Source organism: Ambystoma mexicanum, chromosome 11 (genome assembly GCF_040938575.1).
Source record: "Ambystoma mexicanum isolate Mex_15411 chromosome 11, UKY_AmexF1_1, whole genome shotgun sequence".
NCBI classification, from domain to species: domain Eukaryota; kingdom Metazoa; phylum Chordata; class Amphibia; order Caudata; family Ambystomatidae; genus Ambystoma; species Ambystoma mexicanum.
In genome coordinates this window covers 101,059,750-101,080,682 of record NC_090934.1, presented here as the reverse complement: position 1 = coordinate 101,080,682, position 20,933 = coordinate 101,059,750, and the positions used below count along the sequence as shown (strand labels likewise).

General features: G+C 47.5%; 1 protein-coding gene across 1 annotated transcript in view; it reads left to right on the top strand.

The window, feature by feature from the left end:
- MRPS15 (mitochondrial ribosomal protein S15) overlaps window positions 1-15,631 on the top strand; it is a 213,445-nt gene extending 197,814 nt beyond the window's left edge. Inside the window, exons 7-8 of the mRNA XM_069622634.1 lie at window positions 7,907-8,098; window positions 15,396-15,631. Coding sequence (XP_069478735.1) covers window positions 7,907-8,098; window positions 15,396-15,494 — 291 coding nt within the window. The 3' untranslated portion in view covers window positions 15,495-15,631. The remainder of the gene's footprint in view (window positions 1-7,906; window positions 8,099-15,395) is intronic.
- Window positions 15,632-20,933: the final 5,302 nt, after the last annotated feature.

Here is a 20,933-nt window from a genome sequence, read left to right as displayed (position 1 = left end):
ATACAGACGACGGGCACCTTCGAAGATTCAGTGGTGGGGCGTTCGAGCGCACCTCACAGCGGGCAAGGACTTTCAGACGCCGGCGTACCAGGAGACGGTGACGACGGACGCCTCCCTGGAAGGTTGGGGCGCCCACACCGGAGATCTCCACGCAAGAGGCCTCTGGCTCCCGGAGGAGAGGCCCCTGCACATCAACGTCCTGGAACTCCGAGCAGTGTTCTGGGCTCTCAAATCGTTGCTCCCGTCGCTCAAGGGGAAGGTGGTGCGGATCTTCACGGACAACACCACGACAATGTTTTACATACGGAAGCAGGGAGGCACCAGATCCCCAGCCCTATCCAAGGAGGCACAGGATCTGTGGCATTGGGCGGTCGCCCAGGGGATGTTCCTGGTTCCCTTCCACCTCGCAGGAGAAAGCAACACCATCGCCGACTCGCTCAGCAGTGAGCTGCGCGCGTGTCACTAGTGGGAACTGCGCCAGGATTAGGTGGATCAACTCTTTCAACGATGGGGCAAACCCCAAATCGACCTGTTCGCAACAGCGACGAACTCGAAGTGCAAGAGGTTCGCCAGCAGGTTTCCCCAGCCGAGAAGCATGGGCGATGCGTTCTCGTTCCCCTGGGACGGTCTATACCTGTATGTGTTCCCTCCGTTGCCGTTGCTGCTTCGACTCATCAACCAGCTCAAGAGGTCCCGGTGCAGAATGATCCTCGTCGCACAGGCGTGGCCGAGGCAGATCTGGTTCCCGGACCTTCTGGACTTGTCAACGTCCCCTCCCATCAAGCTGTCGGCGGACGCGGACCTTCTCTCCAGAGAAGGAGGCGCCATCTTCCACCACGACCCGGCGTCGCTGAACCTGCAGACTTGGCTCCTGCAGCGCTAGAGTTTGGAGGCTACGATATACCGGCCGATTGCATAGAGGTTCTTGCAAAGGCCAGGGCGTCCTCGACTCTCAAATGCTACGGTCATAAGTGGAAGAGGTTCTCTATCTGGTGCCGTGCACAGAAGATCACGGCCCCTCAAGTGCTGCCGTACCTTCTATCGCTGGCAAAGGCTGGGCTAGCCCATGCCTCCATTAAGATTCATCTGGCGGCGATCTCCAGATATACCAGAACCACAGGACGTCCCTGTGGTCCTATCGACTGGTAAAAGAGTTTAAGAAAGGACTGTTCCGGTCGTTCCCGCCGGTGAAGGCACCGGCCCCGGCGTGGGAACTTAACGTGGTGCTGACCAGGCTCATGGGGCCCCCATTCAAGCCGATGCACTCCGCACCTATGAAGTTTGTGTCGTGGAAGACTGCGTTCCTGGTGGCCATTACCTCCGCACGACGAGTGGGAGAGATCCAGGCCCTATCCTGCAAAGCACCGTACTTGACTTTCCATGCCTCGAGGGTGGTGCTTAGGACGCACCCCTCCTTTATGCCCAAGGTGCCGTCGGACTTCCATCTTAACAAGCCCTTGGTGTTACCTGTTTTCTTCTCGTCTCCTTCGTCGCCGGCCGAGAGGACTTTGCACTCGCTGGATGTGGCTAGAGCGCTGAAGTTCTATGTGGACCGCACGAAGAGTTTCCGGAGGACATCACAGCTGTTCGTGAACTTTGGACCTGTGAATCAAGGGAAGGCTCTCTCGAAGTCTTCTATTTCCAGATGGCTCTCCGGCTGCATCATGCACTGTCACCGGTTGGCTAACCGACCGCTGCCAGGCCGTCCTAGAGCCCATTCGACCAGAGCGATCGCTGCTACTACGGCGTTCTTATCTGGTGTGCCCCTGCTGGACATCTGCAGGGCTGCTACGTGGAGGTCGACGCACGCCTTCACAAGATTTTACTGCGTCGATCGGGATTCCAGCGAGGAGTCCAGGGTCGGCCAAGCAGTGCTGCGCAACCTGTTCGCTTAAGGTGAGCCTGGTGAGCAGGTAAGAGATGCTTAATGTTGAGTTTTTTGTATTGCTTAATGTTGAGCTTTTTACCACCTCCCGTGGTTGTGCATGTGTGTACTGCTATTTAATCTTATATTCATGAGCATGTGAATCCATGCCAGACCCCATGCTGGAGAAGGAACAAGTTACTTACCTGTAACTGTTGTTCTCCAGCATGGGTCTGGCATGGATTCACATGCGAACCCTCCCGCCTACCCCTCTGCGGCTCTTCACTTGGTCATACTGCCACTTCACGTGCTACCAAATCTGAAGATGGCTGCCAGAGGTGGGGCTTAGGTAGAGGGCAGTCATTGGCTGTGGTCAGTATGACGCAGAGATCAGTGATTGGTTACTACTAGGAAAGACAGATCAGAAACGAAACTGATACTGATTTTTTCTTTACCGAGGATTCCCAGCCTGACGACGGGGAATATTCATGAGCATGTGAATCCATACCAGACCCATTGCGCTTTGAGGCACTCCTGCCTTCTCACCACTTGAAAGCTCATCCTTATGAAGTGGAAAATGAAACTGCAAGTCACTGATGCAAAATGAAAAGCCAGGACTGGCTCAAGAAAACTCACAGGACGGGAGGGGGGCTACTTGGCACCTCTCAGTCTGTCATGAGGATGGCTTTTGTGGCCTAAGGTGCATTTTTAAGTAGATTATGTGGAGGGTGTTTTCCCCTCTAACCTGTTTTTCTTACATCATGACGGTGTGTCTTATAGTCTCTCTTGTACATGATGCAGGGGTGTTTTGGTTTTCAATGGAAGTCTAATGCATTTCATGATGATGTAGCCTTGGACGAGGAACATGAGCCTCTTGTGAGTGGTGCTGTACTTGAAAATGCTGGGTTGTTGTGGACTCATGTACATAATGAGGCAGAATATTTTAGGCCTCAGCTGCGACTTATGCATGTGGTGAGGGTGGGGCATTGTACCTCCATGTGGATTCGTATGCCTTGGTTTGGGGAGCTGTGTGGCTAGTTTTCAGAACACCCAGTGAACCTATACTTGACATTTCGTTGCCCTATGTCATCTATAGTTGTAGCCAAAAAAATGACATCTGCCCTGTATCAAGTCTAATTTGTTTAGTCGGTAAAATAGACAGCAGAGGCAGGTTCACATACAGGATCTTGAGTATTCTGAGTTTCTAGTGTTGAGCGTCTCTACGGTGTGGTTAACATTCATATGTACTGTGACGCAGACCCTGGCACTTTAGCAGGAAAAGGTATTTATTCCGTAAACCCAAGGTGTTACAGGTACCCTGTTCCCCTAGCTGGTCTGGCTACCTGAACAACAGCCACAGCTGGATTGTTCAGTGCCTCCCATTCTAGGCACACTATCCACTACCACATCAGTCGCCCACTGACCCATATCACAGTGCGCCTTCCCTCTTTAAACTTCCACAGGGAGTCTAGGTGGGAGTCCTCGGGGCTGGATCCTGACCTCCTTACCCTTGTTTTTATACCTTGCAACTTTCCATCTCCACAGTATGCTTGCATACCCACACCACTTTTGTGGAACCGTAATGCAAGAGGCCACACTAAGGCAACACCCTTGGCCTCCTCACCGTTACATAGTCCCCACCACCTTTATCTCTGTTCTCTGTGTGCACTTTCCCTGTACATGCATAGTTCTCTACTTCTCTTGAGCGTAAACTTGTTCTCATTTCATTCACATACTTCACTTTTTCTCAACCAGGTTGGATACGCTTTGGAGTTAAACTTCCTACCTCTCAGTAACTTAAGTCGCGGAACACCAGTGGCAGAGTAGGAAGAGAACGCATTTGCTACAACTCTTTTTGCTTCTATCTCACGTGCTCCCATACATCTTGCCATTGGCACAGCTTCCATTATTATCCTGTTCCCCTTCTCAACTGCTCTGTTTTTTCAGGGTAACCGAAACATTTTCTTATAAGTAATGTCATTTTCTCCCAGAAATGCTTCCAACTTCACACTGACAAATCATGGCCTAATGTAGGCAGACAGCCTGGCTAGCCTTCCAGTCCAAACACCACTTTATGTAGCCTACTCACATTGTCTGCGATTACCTCTCGAATCACGTTTGCATCAGTCCATTTTGAAAACTGATCGACCAGGCACACCATGAAATGCCCCCCTCTATGCCCCAGTATGACGAGCCCCAAAATGTCCACAGGCAACTCTTCCCACTGGACTCTTCCGACTGGAAGGACATGGGCATTACAGATTGTAGTAGTGATTTGTATGTCTTGGTGTATTCCTAGTATTCCGGGCATTCCTTAAACTGTCACTCTACAAACCCTTCAATACCCAGACACCCATAGTCATACTGTGCTTCCCACTTTGTTTGAGCTACCCCAGTATCCCGACCATGACCCAGGTCTAGCAGACGCGTCCTTGCTCCTTGAGGAAAGAATGCTTTCCTCCTCCACACTTTGCTGATCTCTAATGTGCCAATACTTTTTCTTTCGGTATGATACTATTACATGTCTCGCTTACACCATGACACTCTTCCTCCATCCTTTCCAAAGGAAACCTTGTCAAACAGTCAGCAAATCAATTCAACCTCCCCAGATTGTATTTCATGCCGAAATCGTGACACTGCATGCCTGATACCTAGTTAGCAATGCACCTAGAGAGCCCATCAAACTCTGTGGACTTGGAAGCGCTCATCATGGGCTTGTGGTTAACGCGTTTCATCATTTTGTCCCCGACAGAAAGTGCCTGCATTTCTCATCTCCCCAAAATCCAGCTAGGGCCCTTTACTCGCAGAAAAGCAACATTCGGGTCCCTTTAGCATCCATAAGGCATTGGCTGTCCTGAGTTCCTCACTACTATGTACTTGCATAAGCAGAGCACCCAAACCCACACCAATGGCATCGCTCATCAGCACTGATGGTGTCTGTGTGTCATTTATTTCCGGTTATGTCGTACTCCACATTCCATACAACCTCCATGCCCCTCTGAAGCAATTTCCATAATTCTGCTACCTTGTTGGCTAAAAGCGGAATAAACGCTTGATCGAATTACACCATTCCAGAGTAGGAGGCCAGTTCCTCCTTGTTTTGTAGCATTTGGATCGCTCTTTTCGATGTTACCATCACCTCGACGAGTCGCACGCCGCCACCAGAAATGTGGTGCTCCGGATCATCTATTCTCTGTGCCCTGAGCACACTCTTCTCCTTTCCTACTGTCAGGTCATGTTTTTGGAGGATGTTGAAGGTGCCCGAAGTTCTTGCCATGTTCCCTTATGGTGATGCCACCAATCAGTATATTGTGATGGAAGCACTGCACGCTACTGAGTGCCCAAGTAAACGCTGCGTACGTTTTTGGAAGGGAAGCCCGCAGACGCTATTCCAAATGGCATGAGTTTGAATTTTAAGGTCCCTTCATGAGTTATGAATGACGTCACCTTGCTTGATGCAGGCGCACCTGATGATGTCAGATGCAGCTTGGTGAAGGACTGCCACTCTCTCAAGGTAGACAGCCGCTCATTTATGCTTGGCAAGGGATGTCGCACCACAGCCGAAGCCACTTCTGTGTTTGACCACATGCTATGCTCCATGTTACGCATCAACACTTCAAATACCCTATGTGTGGGGTTCAAAATTCTGTGGGATTTTTCCCTCTCGAGAGTTTTTTCTTTGTGCTCACAGACGACCGGTCCTGCTCATGTTCATTTGGAGTTTAATCTTATCCTTGGTCTTCTCTTCGCTCCTCTAGCTTCTCGTTGGCCCAGTAAGGAAGCCCCTTTCACTGACATAGGCACCTTGCACCATGCCCTCCTGCCCTTCAATTGCAGCACTAAATGGGTGTAGCATAACAAAACAATGTTCTCCTTGTTATAATACCCGAGTAGGATATCTGGAAGTTGTAATTCTACGACCCTGCTATTCAGCATGTGCCCCCACATATGTAAGGGGCATCTTTGCACCCAATTCCACTCTCATTTCAATTTGCACATCATCAGACAGACCCTGCTCTGAGCCTCAAACGCCTCTTCCTCACCATGGAAAGTTATTCCTATTGTGTTAACCATTTTAATGTATTATGTGTTCACAAGCATCACCTTCTCATCCAAATCAAACACCTGCTCGCCTTCCTACTTGTATGCATGCAATTGCACATTATGATGCTGTGATGCACTCCTTATGCTGCCCTCCTGGTTTGTGTTTGCCCCTGGCATCACCTACCACAGACCTGCAGTATCTGGCAAAGTGCCTAATGCCCTTACCCTTGTTACACACAAGCTTACTTGCATTACAATTATTAGCACTGGAAAGGTAAGCTGTACTCCAGTCCAGTACCTGCAACACAACAATACGTCCTCTCCTAAGGGCGCTCTCTATCTTTAATCCTTTGCAACTCCAACCACAGTTTGGAGCCATGCTTGTTCCGTAGCTTGTCCCTGGTCTTCCTTGTGGCGTACCCCACTATAAATTGGTTGCTAAAGCATTTTGGCAAAATGTTCCTCAAAAATTACATACAAGAGCTAATTCTTTGAGGGACACAATGTAGTCTTCACCTTCTCATCCTGCATCCTTGTGCTGAAGTAGCACCATTCCAGAATGGTTCTGGTCTTTTTGATGAAATGTATATCCCACCTTTTGAGGGTAATGTCAAAATTATTTAGGACCTTTTCCCCTAGCTGCTTGGGCTGGCAGCCCCTCATATATTCTCCGTCCTTTGTGGCCAAAGTAATGTAATAGAAACACTGTCTTGCACTGTAGTTTTGGAATATTCTGCCTGGGCGTTATTGTGGCAGCCCGTTTTCCACCTCTTTGGCTGTAATTTGGGCCCCCCATGGCTGGGGAGGAAGATACTGGGTCCAGGAAAGTTATGTATGTTTTTGGTGACCCCTTAAGATAGTGTGTTCAGTTTTGGAATAGTAACGAGCTAACTGAATTCATCTAGTTAACAAACAGTAACCAGCAACTAAAATAATAAGCCTCAGTTGGAAGACACTCCAACTCCGGGACAGGCAATGCTGCCCTTTTGTCCAGGGTACTCCTGCCTCCAGTGTCCGCACCTGAGACGGGAGTGTGTTCCTTCCATGGACCCTCTGGACCTGGGATAGCCAAGTGTCGGTTTGGCTGACTTCTGAGGCCCGGAATGTCTCTCTAACCATTCCCCTCAGTATTACGCTTTAGCCACTATTAGGGCCTCCATTCCTTTCCCCATAGCTGGGAAACTAAGGAGATGTGTCAGCCAGAGATGAATGCGCTATTACTTTCCCCGTCGCTGGCGAACGATGGGCTGTATAGGTCAGCCAAATATGCAATCTCTTCATCCGGTATCCGAACCTTGGCGTACGCCTGAAGGTCCTTTGCTCGTACAAATCCAGTATCCGAAACAAAGAAGTTTCCTGACCGAATAATTCAGTGGGCGGGAGCGGTTGGGAGGGCGGTGCTCCTCTGTTGTTTTTTTAAATTTGTTTTATGTTTTACTGTTCCTATACTTACTTTTAAGTAATCCCTTAAACCACAGGTGTGTGTTTGCTTAGGGGTTTGGATTGCGCATGGGAGGCGGTCTGGTGATGGGGTCTGTGGGAAGCACTGGGACCACTGACCACTGCCAAATATCCTACAAATGCTGCGTTGCACAGTTGCCCCACAGTCCCTCTTCACAGATGTCTAGCTCTGACATTGACAGCAACCGAGCAGAGTTCTCTCCTTCTTACTTCCCAACGCATTAGTGCTTGTAACTAGTCACCTTTGAAGCAGATTCTGACACATGTACAGGAGAAGGTATTTATGCTATAAAGTCTAGAGGATTCAGAGCGCCCAGCTGATACTGACTGTTTAGCCAGCTGCCACAGGTGGAATACCCAGGTCCTCTTGCTCTGGGCACACCATCCCCAGTGACATCACCGCAACAGCCAGCCACCAAAGCAAGTCACTACAGTATCCCCTTATAATGAGGCAGCAAGCTGGGAATAGGGATGTGTTGTAGAGCATCTGTCCCATGTGAACAGTGCCAATTGCTCCATTGCACTCTTCTTTTCCAGGACAAACTGCACAAACGCAAAATGCTGCTGGCCATTGACCGACGAAAGAAGCTGCTCAAGTATTTGCGTCGCACAAATTATTCTACCTTTGAGAAAGTGTGTCAGCAGCTGGACATAGAGTACACCTTCCCACCGGAGTACTACAGGCGGGTCACTCGCCGATGGCTGGCCAAGAAGGCTTTCTGCTTAAAGGTAAGAGCTGCTACTCTGAAATAAATATGGCATGGTTTGTGTGCCTGTCGATATGTACTTTGAGTTGCCCTTTGTACATATAAATATTTCATCTGGTACCGTATGAATACTTAATATAGAACCATATACACTTAACTCTGTACCAGCTTGGTGAGGACTTGTTCTGGCTCACTCCTCTGCTTGGCAATGACGACTTCTGGCTAACTCCACTGCTTGGTGATGACTTGTTCTGGCTAACTCCTCTGCTTGGCGATGACTTGTTCTGGCTAACTCCTCTGCTTGGCGATGACTTGTTCTGGCTAACTCCTCTGCTTGGCGATGACTTGTTCTGGCTAACTCCTCTGCTTGGCGATGACTTGTTCTGGCTAACTCCTCTGCTTGGCGATGACTTGCTCTGGCTAACTCCTGTGCTTCATCATGTCTTGCTCGGAATAGCTCCTGTCCTTAGGGATGACTTGCTCGGAATAGCTCCTGTCCTTAGGGATGACTTGCTCGGAATAGCTCCTGTCCTTAGGGATGACTTGCTCGGAATAGCTCCTGTCCTTAGGGATGACTTGCTCTGAATAACTCATCTGCTTCGTGGTGACTTCTATGGCTTTCACCCACGATATGGGGGGCGGACATGGCCTTCAACGGGCCCGGGCCCAGGTAGCAGCCGGGGTGAGAGCCATTCGCACCCTGGGGTTTTACCGGGGTGTGAAAGGTTTTTGTTTTTCCTCCAGAGGGGGAAGAAAGCAACAAAGATGGCTGTCTCCATAGGGAAAATGGACTATGTCTCTTTTTCATTTCTATGGTGACGGGAGGAGCGCCGGGACTGGAGCACAATGCTCCGGCCCAGCAAGTAAGTGGGGAGTGAGTGAGGGGCTGGAGGAATAGGTTTGGATTGTTTTGGGTGGGGGGTAGGTGGGAGACAACTGGGAGATGCTTCCTGTTGCCACCCGAAATAAAAAATAATAAGTGGTGCCACCCAGGGACTGGTCTTGGGTGGCTGGAACTGCGGGCGGTGAATGTGTATTCTCACCTGCTGTTCTAGCCACCTGATTGGCTACTTGCACCTCCTGGGTGCGAATTCTGAATATCCCAGGTACGAATTCTGAATATCCCTTGTGCTTTGTGCTGATTTGCTCCGAATAACCCCTATGCTTGGTGTGTGACTTACTCCGAACTCCTGGGCTCGGCAGGGACTTGCTCTGAACTCCACCTGTGCCTGGTGATCACTTGCTCTGAATAAATCCTGTGCTTGATGGTGAATTGCTCTAAATAACGGCTGCTCCTGGCGGTGACCTGCTTCTAATAACTCTGGAGCCTGATGGTGACTTGCTCTGAATAGCCCCTGTGCTCGCCGGTGACTTTATGAATAACTCCTCTGCTTGGTGATGACTTGCTCTAAAAGACCCCTGTGCTAGGTGGTGGCTTGCTCTGAGTAATTCCTATGATTAGTTGTGGCATGCTCATGTGCTTGGCAGTGTCAGGACAGTGCCAGAACGATTGGACCCTCACAGACATAACAGGTAACAGCACCACAGGATATCTGAAATCTCTGGGAGGAATTGTAGCCTGAAAGGTGTCAAGGAAGTTAGGCCCACAATCTCCAGGCTCAATTTCTGGTTCCAGGGAAATGTAACTGGAATACCTACACATCTGGGAATTCAATCCGGAGAACTGAGACTGACCAGAAGAACCAGGCAACCTGGAGGGTGATGTTGAAGCATACAAGTAAGGTTTTACACACCTAAGGAGTAAATGGAGCAGAGGTCCATAAAGCAATCCAACTACAGAATTTGAGTTGGTACAATCCAAATGAGGCACAAAAGACAAGACGAGTGGCGGCCCGTGGAGCAGTCTGGGGCCAAAAGACATTCCAATCCAAGTAAGAGACTAAATAAACTGTCCAAGTTTGGAGTCCAGACAAACAAAAACCAAGTTGTAGCAAGAAGTTGGTAAGCAGAAGGGTCAGAGAATGGCTAGGACTGATGAGCCGGTAGCTGGCGCGATGTGGGTTGGAAGAGGGAGGACACGGCAAGGAGAAGCGAGAGACAAGGCGGGAGCTAATTGACACACCAGACCATGCTTCTTCGCGGTGTCCCATAAATGATGCCGGAACGCTGTGTGAAAGCGGGCTTCTGGGAATCCTAGTCCTCTGGGTCTTTCTTGCCGCTGGCACACTCCTGAAATTAATTTTCCATCCTGCTCGGGCATACGAGTCCTGATTCTGTAAGGTGTAATACAGAGATAGGGAAGCCGCCCTTTACCCCTGACCAGATCTAGCTTGCTCAGAATAACTCTTCTGCTTGACTGGCAGTTCAATTCATACAGAAAAACCCCTGTGCCTGGTGGAAACTTGGTCTGAATATCTCTAATACCTGAAATTTTAGATTGTGTGTCATGTTTTTGTGACTGTGAAGTGAAAATCTTTTTTGTTTTATCGAAAAACATAAAAAGACTGACTGCTCTGAGACCACTCAGAACAGTCTTTATAAATTGAACTGGCAGCCCCTTGGCGCAGATGGTTGTGGCCGGACGGGCTAGAAGATGGAGGCATCGGGTGAGGAGGAGAAGTGTGTGTGTAGGGTAGGACGAGGGTTTGTGTAGGAATGATGGGGGAAGGGTGGCGGACGGATGAAAGTTGTGAAACCCCCTGATTTTAAGCGTGGTGGTGGACAGGGGATCAGTTTCTAGGGGATCTCTGGTATGGGGGTCAGTAAAAACCCAAAAAATAGATATTTGCAAATATTGAAGGCCTCACGAAGCCGTCTGAAAATAATCTGCCTTTTGTGCACGCAGCCTTCAATAGTCAAACATATCACGTAGAACCTTTTCCAGCATGTATGTTGAAAATTAGGCTAGACATTTCTGTAATTATAGACCTCTGAAAGTCAAACACCTCAGTTCATACTATCTGTATGTGTTTATGTGCTTACACTTAGAAATATTCTATTTGGCAGAGTGCAGTCTAACCATTGAGTGCTATGCTTGTCCGATCGGGGTCTCCTAGGCATCACAATGTTTAGGTTTTCTGGGCCTCTTTTCTTTTCTCACAGTTTCGAGAAAGTCACAGGCAAATCCTCTTGTTTTGCTGATGTCTGTTTTTTCTGTTGCAAGAGCCTGCTGCAACGTCGCAATAAGATTTTTGATAAGCAGCATGCTGTGTACAAGAAGTAGAAATGCATGTGCAGTTTCAGGCTGTGGCAAAGCCACAATGGACCCGGCAGCAAAGGGAGACTATGGGATGTCTGGAGGCTCGTAGAGCCACTCACTCCATGATTTGGATGTTAGACCGGACTTTAAGTAAAACGTTCAGCAGAGCAAGAGATGAGGTGCTTGCATTTGGTGCTGTCACAAAGCTGAGTGGGGCTCAATGATTCATAGAGATATAAGTGGTATGATGATGTTTTAATTGGGCTGTATTTGTAACCAACAAAAGGTAAGGTCTTAAAAGAGGCACGCTATAGGACGTCTTCTCCTAAATATACTGTGTCAGAGTTTCGCCTGCCCCACAATCCAAGGAGTTTGGGGTAGTTCTATCACTTCTCACCTGTCCTTTTGGTGTCTTCTCCTTCCTTACTGATTCCAGATGGGTGGGGTTCAAGCACTGCACCCTGCTACTTTCCAGTTTGAGAAGACCACTGATAGGATTATTATGATCGCCACAGGGAGTGTTGAAATGCTTTTTTGTAGGCTAGCTGAAGTGTCGGAAAGAGGGACCTCTGACACTGGGGCTCGCTGGGCACCGCCTAATCTTCCCTTTTGGCATCCTTCCATCCTTCCAATCTCCTGTCCTGGGATTGCTCTTCCTTCCTCTCACTTCTATCTTCTTCCTTGTCCTTAATTGCTGGCATCTCCTGTGTGCTTTTATCTCCTCCAGCCACCACTGTTCCATCAGATGAATGGTGTATTGATAGGGCCTTCACTCTCATGCCTGCAAGTCAGGGTTTCTACACTACCCTCCTCCATTAACCTCTGTTGTTGTTCTCTCCTTTGTAACCCTTAAGGACATCTCTCTCCCCAACCTCTGGAGCACCTCTCTCCCAAGGCTCTCGTGCAGCTCTCCCCTCAAACCTTTTGGGTATCTACCTCTTTCACTTTCCTCTCACTTGGCCTTCCTGCTTCCAAGCTACCATCTCTGCTCTCCTTCTGTTCTCCTCCTACAGTCACCTCCAAAGCACTCTTCTCCTTCAATATTCTCCTTCACCTAGTTTCCTAGTCTCCGCTCTCTCCAAACTCTGACAAGGCCCAGTTCTGTATGTGCTTCTTATAGTCTCCCAACCCCACCCCGCAGGTTGGTTTTAAGTCAGTGGGTTGCAGATGTGCTGTGTCCGAACCCTTGACATGTGATTGGTCAGAGTGTACCCCAGTTTGTGTTTCTTGCCCCTCCACCTTCCTGTGCGAAGACTGAGGCTTATTCCTTGTGATCCGCCATTTTGGCTCTTCAGAGTCTGTTTACCTGGACGGATCACCCAACAGGATCTTAGCATTCTTAGTCTGTAACTAATGGAACTGAGTTTTATGGTTCGCAAGAGCTTACGTCTACAAACAAGTTCATTTGTACTCACAAGCTACCACCAGGAGATCGGCCACAAGAATCCCTGTCCTGTAAGATGGGCATCTCCACAATTATTCCTCCTGTGTCTTTCTCTGAAATTCTAGCAGCCCCATTAACCTTCTCAAAGTGTCCATGTTGACAGTGCAGCACATGGGACAAGTCCCTGCCAAGCTCACAGGTGAGGGTCTGGTAGACTGGGGATCCTCCACACGCCTGCATCAAGTAGCGGACAAGTAGCTGTTTGGGGGAGAGTGTGGTGATCCAGTGTGGAGAGAGTGAGGAGAACAGTAGTGGTGAAGGGATGAGCAGCAGGAAGAGGTGGAGACGCAGGAGTTATAGAGAAAGGAAGTGGAAAAGTAGGAGGATTAACAGGAGAATATCGGGGGGAGGTGGATGAGCAAGGGCAGCACGAGGGGAAACGGGAGTAGGAGCTGGAGGAGCAGTAAAAGAGCTGAAGTGGACGAGGAGCGTCATTTAGGGACAGACAGTGAAAAAGAGGGGCTCTACTCCAGGGAACGGCACCCTAAATGCACTGCCACAGCAGTGACATCAGTGATATCAGTTGTGCATTTGCTAGTCATGAAAGCTAAGGCCCTCATTGCAGGAGCAGCATTGGCAATATTTCTTAATACTGACAGTTTTTTGCTCAACCTGATTGTGTTTCATGAAACCACATGGTCAAAACTGCCTGCTTTTACCTGGGGCTAAAGCCTGAAGAGAAAGTGATAACTGCTCTAGCGGAATTACTGCATCCGCTAATCGCATCTGTCACGAGTTGAGCTATAGGACTCAATAAGTGGACATTTCCAAATACTCATTTAGCTGATTTACCATAAATCCTTTTGAAAATGTCACCTTTTAGTCTGTCTCCTTCTTCTGGCTTAACATTATGTAATGCCTTTCTACAGACCTTGAATAAAGTTAAGGACCTCAGGGAATGGGGATTCGCTTGGGAGGGAGGGGGGGGGATAAGGCTCACGGGGTGTTTCAGCTTGAAGAGGGCTCCTGGGTTGCAGGTTCTAGGCCTCGTCCGACGGTTAAGTCGGCTTATAGTGAGACTCTGCTAAAGGGTGACGCCTGATTCTGCATCCCTAGCCGAGGAGGTCTTTTCAAGAGCAATCATCATGGGGACTCTGGACAGAGTCGGCAGACCCTCGGTGCAATGCAGGTGGGCTTCAGATTCCGGCAGGAGCTTCCTCATGGAGCGGGACGAGAGCAGTAAGTTGGCGAGATTGCATAATGCATGGAGGATGTCCACTTCCAGCCCCAATGATACTAGATACCCGTGCAGCAGTGCAGTCCAGTCCCAGGCTGGGCGCAGGTCAGTTGCAAATCCAGCAGCTCTTTCGATTTCAGGGCTGGGTGATGGGATGCAGAGCAGGGCTTCAGACTGGTAGGGCCAACAGTTGTACAGAGGAAGACATCTGGTTCAGATTTCCACAGTTGAGATGAATGCAGATGTTTGCAAAGCAGAGGGCGGTTTCAGCAAAGACTTGTAGTAGTAGTAATCCTCTGGCAATCAGTCAGCTGTGGATGGTCAACTTTCCTGAATAGCTCCAGACCCCTTCCTTTCATCCCAGATTCAGGCTGGGGGAGACCACACCCCTCGAATAGTAGGCACCTACAGCATTCCGAGAGGCAAAGGCTGTCCAGTCATGCACAGCCTAGCTACCCCACAATCTCCCATGCAACCAAGAACACTCTGGAAGCAAAGTGGATTGCAACCAGCTAGTCCCAGTCTTTTCCGACATGAAAGCGCAGACCGGGTCTCCTGTGCAGGACTCCTGTTTGTTTCAAATGATGTCTTTGAAACAATTCAAAGACTGTGCCACTGGTTCTGTAGAGATGCAGAAACTTGTGCAAAGAGCTCCTTGTGCCCATTCTTTAGAATGGAAGCTGAGCTTGGACCTGATGCGATCTGCACAACTAATCAAGGTGGTCATTATCAAGAGAAGAATTGCATATTTGAGGTTACATTCCTATACGTGACGTAAATGTTTAAAAATGGAAACCACTTCAGCTCAGATACTAGAAGACCTTTGACTTCAAACTGTTCATGGAACTGGCCATTATGCAGGCTGGTTAAAAGATCTCTCCTACGCAAACCTTCAAACAGAGCGTTGTTAAATCAGCGAGCACATAACAAATCTACGATTCTTCCGAAGCCACTGGTGGGGATCAGGCCTGGTCTCCATGCCCTTCTTATCAATTCTAGGGTTCTGTGGTGCTTATGAGCATGTTGTCCATTTTATATATAATGTGGTGTGTATTCATTTGTCTTCCATGAAGTGAGGATGCAGTGGGGGCAACAGATTGTTAAAAACATTGAATTCTTGACATTTTAAATGTGTATCATTTTTGATATGGGTGCTAAATGTGGGATTCTCATAGATTTACCCAGGGATCTGCATCCCGGGAAAGGAGGAAAATTGCTAGCAGTTCCGGCAACTCTTAATTAAGCAATAAACCCTGACGGGCGGGGCCTTTACCGGGCCAGGTAATGCCCAATCCAGTTAGCAGCCTAAGCTTTAACGTTACACCGGGCATTTTCTGCCCCAGTAGCGGTTTATTGCTATCAGCATCCCGAGATGTTTTTTTTTGTTTTTTTTAAAAACGCTTCCGAAATACTGTGCTCAGTTTAGAGACCATCAATTAATGGTTCTTTACACTGAACTCCCAGATACTCCTTTCTTGTATTCCTTTGGAGGCGGGTGTGATGCCCATTTTTGAGCATTCTTATTTTTCATCTTCTAGGTTTCTCAGGAAGTAAAGAAGCGTAGACTCGCCGAGCAACTTAAGCAGGAGAAAATCGCAGAGGAAAAAGCTGCACCAATTGAAGGCACGCCAGTTTAAAATGTAGAAGTCCAATCTAATGAGTGGTTTGTGTTATTTATCCTCTTGTCAATTTTGTCATTATTTGTTCTACTTTATGGGGAATAACATCAACACAGCCCCTGATCAATATTACAATAAATATATTTTTCAAACATCACTATTTATTGTTCTATTATTATTTACTGTGAGTTACTTTATGTATAAGAGTGCTACTTGAAAGTGTACCTAAATCATCGTGCGCTGCAAGTTGAAGTAATGTTATTTTCTCGGAGCTTATATTTTTTAATGACTTCTGTCACCATTAGTGTTTCTGCTCGAATTGCACAATAATATTTTTAAATGGAGCATAAACATCCCTTTTCTATTTGTGGCGGAACAATGAATTGGGCCGTCTCATTTACCTTAAAGAAACCATCGGCTTGGCATGTTTCGTTAGACTGCAAGAACGTAAAGCAATGCTCCCAGAGAGGCTTATGCCATTAAAACATCCCTTTGCACATCTCTGCATGTTTACGAAGGCAAAAGTCTCCCTGTTTGTGATAGTGGGGCCCAATCCGTTACAATTACTAAGCATGTGTGACATTTCATAAACTGATTTCAGAAATTGCAGGATCTTTGACCTTTAAAACTTCTTTTTCAGCATGAGTTGTAAGTTGTAGCAGCTCACGCACTGTGCTTCTGAATGATGGACAAGTCATAGTTTGGCCAGTTTTCACCCAACTATTACACATCGTTTTGATTAGGTAGGGGACGCTGCATGGATGAAGTCAAAAGAAAAATGTATAAGCATTTTGCCTTAATATTGTGTAAAGCGCATCTAATTTCTGCACCACTGCATGCAATTAGTAAGTGATTGGTCTTTGGTTAGACTGGTGGATTAGTGCGGGAAAAGCCATATGTTGACTTTCTGGCAGTAGAGGGTAGATGGTCATTGCTGGTTTTGGTGTATGACTAGCTCACCAGAGAATTCTCCCCAACCTGTCTTGGATTTATGGAAATGAAGCACCAGCGTAGATGACCATAGTGTGTCGAAGGATGTATTACAACAAGTTCCTTTCATAGAATAGGGGTCACACCATGTGCTTATACAGCTCCATGGCTTGTTCATAAAGATGTGAACTGTTCTTGCTTCCCTTCGGGCAGCAGATTTTGACTTCTCCTTTGCAAGATGTCAGAGGTCGCAGTTGTATCCCAGCGGTATCTCGGTTGGTTCAGGTCTTTCCTTACTGACTGCAAAATTGGTAGGTGTTACTCCAAATCCAGTCCAGTTAAATGTGGAGTCCTTCAGGGTTCACCCCAGTCCCCGTTATTATTGTTTACCTGTACATTCAGCACTTATGTCTATTTTTTTAAAATTCAAACTTGCTTATCATTCATATGCTAATGACAACTAGATTTATATGCATGTGTCGACCACTCTTCCCACTCCCTTCAAAGTATTGTTGACTGTACCCTGGAAGTCAACCAACCAATGTACCTTTGCTACTAAGTTAAGAAATCTGGGATGCTATTGGCAGGCAGATCTTGGATGTGAATCTCGGGTGAGTGAGATCATTCAGTTTATTTTTTCCTTTGGGTGCTTCGTTCTATTCTATCTTTTATATCTGTGGGCGACTGTGCCGTAGTTGTAGGGATTCAGGTCAATTCCAAATTGGACTACTCAAACGCCACTCTTTTTGGTATTCCCAAGCAACACCTTTCAAGCCTTCAAGGTCAGACCACTGTTCAAAGTGCATACATTCTCAATTTTCAAATGAAGGATTTCCCTTCATTGACTGCCTATCAAAGAATCCCTTTTAAATTGCTTTGCCTGGTATTTAAATGCATTCACGGATCAGCTCCTCTTTACCTCCAACAGAATTAAATCTTACGATCTGTGAGATGCCAAAGGGTGTCACACCTTCTGGTCTCCGGAGATCTCTCTCCCAGGTGGCCTGGGCACGGCCATTGCCTTTGGATCCAGACGCTCAGGGTGGACCAGTGCGGGAGGATCACCTGGGTGAGGGGTCATCAGGAAGTGGGGTTGAGACAGCCGATGGTGAGACTAGGCATTATGCCATTTCCTTGTCCCATGACCCATCCAGTTTTATAGGATCCTCAAACATCCTCCCCCCACCCCTTTTCTACACAAACACTGTGCTGAGGATGAGGGCAACTGAGAGTAAAGAGGCTAACCCTTTCACATTACATTGGACATGTCCCGCTAATGGATTGGGTATGTCTGACCGAATTCAATTTGCTTGTGGCAAACTGACCATAAATCAATTTGGTCGGTGCCCAATTTATACGCACATGCGTTTTATTTGTCCCCTGCCTCCAATTTTAAGGAAGCGGGGGACACCTCCACACACCCAATATTTCTAAATACCAACCCTGGATAGCAGGGGACACCCACGCAACCCTGCTCTCCAGTGTTGGTATTTAGCAATATATGCAACCAAATTGGTTCAAAGGCCAAGTAACCTATATCAAATTTGACCAAATTGGTAATTCGGTCAGTTTGCCACGGTTAGATAGGCTAATACCCTGCTAATCGCTGCTTATCGGGTCAGGCAAAGTCGGGCACTTGACTAAAGGCGGAACATAGAGAGACACTCTGAGCAAGGTGGAACACTAGAAGGAGCAGAACTTCTGGGGCAAAGGCGAACCTACTGGAGCAGAGCGACCGGCAGAGGGAAGAGAGCAAAGGGCAGAGAGACCCAGGAGATCCCTGCAGGAGGTCGTTGTCTCTGAAGAACCATGGCAGTTGCATGGTGAAGGCAAAATCCCGGACAAGAAGACTTCATTCTGTCTCTGAGGCGCCAGCTACCCTCCCCGGGTGAACGACAGAGTTGGGGAAGTGAGGCCAAGCCTGTGGTTAACCTTGGCCCACTAACTGAAACTGAAAAGGCAAGAAAGGCATGCACACATCTGGTGAATTGGCGAGCGACATGAAAGACTGGTGTGTGTTTAGAAAAGATTGAAAGTGCAGCAATATATCTCATAGTTGGAGGCTGCATGCGTGTGAAGGAGACACGAAGGAAGGCAGACCTGCGAGGAACTTTTATTGCTGATAACGGTGAAAGACCTGCGATACAGAGTAGCGGAGTGGTCCGGCGAATGGAAGTAGCACACTCGAAAGTCTCTGCGAAAGGTGAATTGTTTGTTACAAAGCGACAAGGTCAACAAACTCTGAAATGCGTAATGATTAAGAATAATCCTGACAAAAGGAAAAGTGATATGGTGAAGGTTGAACTTTTGTGCTTGTGATACTTTGAAAATGTCGATTGTTATTCCCTTCTTAAAAAAAACTGGATTGGATCCAGAAGATTATGGCAACTATCGCCCTATTGCGGGTCTTCCCTGGCCAGGCAAAATTTTAGAGAAGGTAGTGACTAAACAGTTGCAGGACTTTGTCGAAGATCATTGCCTACTTCATCATTTGCAGTCGGGTTTTCGGCCATTGCACGGGACAGAGACTGAACTCACGGCGTTCTGGGATGACATGTTACAGGCAGGAGATGCCGGGAAACTTTCCATGCTTGTAATGCTTGATCTCTCAGCCGCATTTGATACGGTTCATCATAGTATTTTGCTAGATCGCCTAAAAAACCTAATCAATGTGGGTCCCGGGCACTCCAATGGTTAACATCTTTTCTTACCGACCACCAGCAAAGTGTTCGAGTAGGGGGATTCCTCTCAGAAATACTTTCTCAGTGTTGTGGTGTGCCACAGGGATAGGCTCTCTCCCCACTTCTGTTTAATATTTATCTTTGTGCCTTGATGAATATCCTGGAAAAATAAAATCTCAGGTTTCACTCTTATGCTGATGATACTCAGCTGTACATCAGACTTGATGATGTAGAGGATGCTCTTGCTGTGGTCACTAGTTGTCTAGATGAGATCAGCACCTGAATGGAGGAAAATTGGCTGCAATTGAAACCTTGAACAAAGGCCTGGCCACAGTCGCTAATCCAGTCGTGCAGTTACCTCAGGAATATCAAGAATTCCAGGATGTTTTTCAAAAAGAACAGGCAAACACCTTACCACCTCACAGATCATACGATTGTCAAATCGACCTCATACCTGGTGCACAACCTCCATGCAGTAGGATCTACGCCCTTACGGAACCCGAAAACATTCACCTACGACAATACTTTGACCAATACCTTGCTAATGGTTTCATTCGTCCATCCAAGTCCCCTGCATCCTCCGCTTTATTCTTCGTGCCTAAAAAGGAAGGTGACCTCAGAACGTGCATAGACTACCGCGCATTAAATCAGATTACGGTGAAGAACCGATACCCATTGCCTCTGACCCCCGAATTACTAGACCAAGTAAAGGATGCTTTCATCTACACCAAATTAGATCTCCGAGGGGCATATCATCTGGTACGTGTAAAGAAAGGCGACGAATGCAAGACTGCCTTTCGCACCAAGTACGGATTATTCGAATATCAGATGATGCCCTTTGGGTTGTGCAATGCACCAGCAGCCTTCCAGTATTTTACGAACGATGTCCTTCGTGAACTCATTGATGTCTGTGTTGTCGTATACATAGACAATATTGTAGCGTACTCCTCCTCAGAATCAGACCATGTTAAGCATGTGCATGCAGTCCTTGAGAAACTACGCCAGCACAAGTTATATGCAAAATTGGAAAAATGCATTTTTCATTCTATGGAAGTTGAATTCCTTGGATTTATCCTGACTCCAAAAGGAGTCCGAATGGACTCTCGAAAGGTGGACGCAATTCTCAAGTGGCCATCACCCAGTTCAGTTAAAGGGGTACAAAGCATGCTTGGATTTGCTAATTTCTACCACAGATTCATTCCAGATTTCTCACATGTTGTACACCCCATCACAGCACTTTTGCGAAAAAACAAACACTTCTTGTGGACCGAAGAGGCTGAAAAGGCCTTCCACGAGCTGAAAGCGAAATTCACGTCTGCACCTGTCTTAAAGCATCCACGCCCTGAACTTCCATACATAGTTGGAACTGATGCATCCAGTTTAGCCATGGGAGCTGTCCTGTCCCAGAAGGATCCTGAAACCGGTCAACTTCACCCAGTAGCATTTTGGTCCAGAAAGTTCTCGGCACCCGAGTTAAACTATGCGGTTACCGATAAAGAATTATTAGCCATCAAATCCACCTTCAAGGCTTGGCAGCATTATCTTCTCGGTGCCAGGCATACCATTACTGTAATCACCGATCACCGGATCTTGCAGTATTTAAAAACAGCCAAAGCCCAATCGTCGCGCCAACTTCGATGGGCATTGTTCTATGCCGAGCTCGATTTTGTGATCACTTATCGACCAGGCTGTAGAAATGACGAGGCAGATGCCTTACCCCGAATAGGGATGGGAGAAGCATATGCGGAACCGGTGCCTATAATTTCAGAACAAAGAATTCTTGGCATAACTACTCTACAGACACTAGAGGATATTCATGTAAGAATCCAACAACTCTTCGATCCAA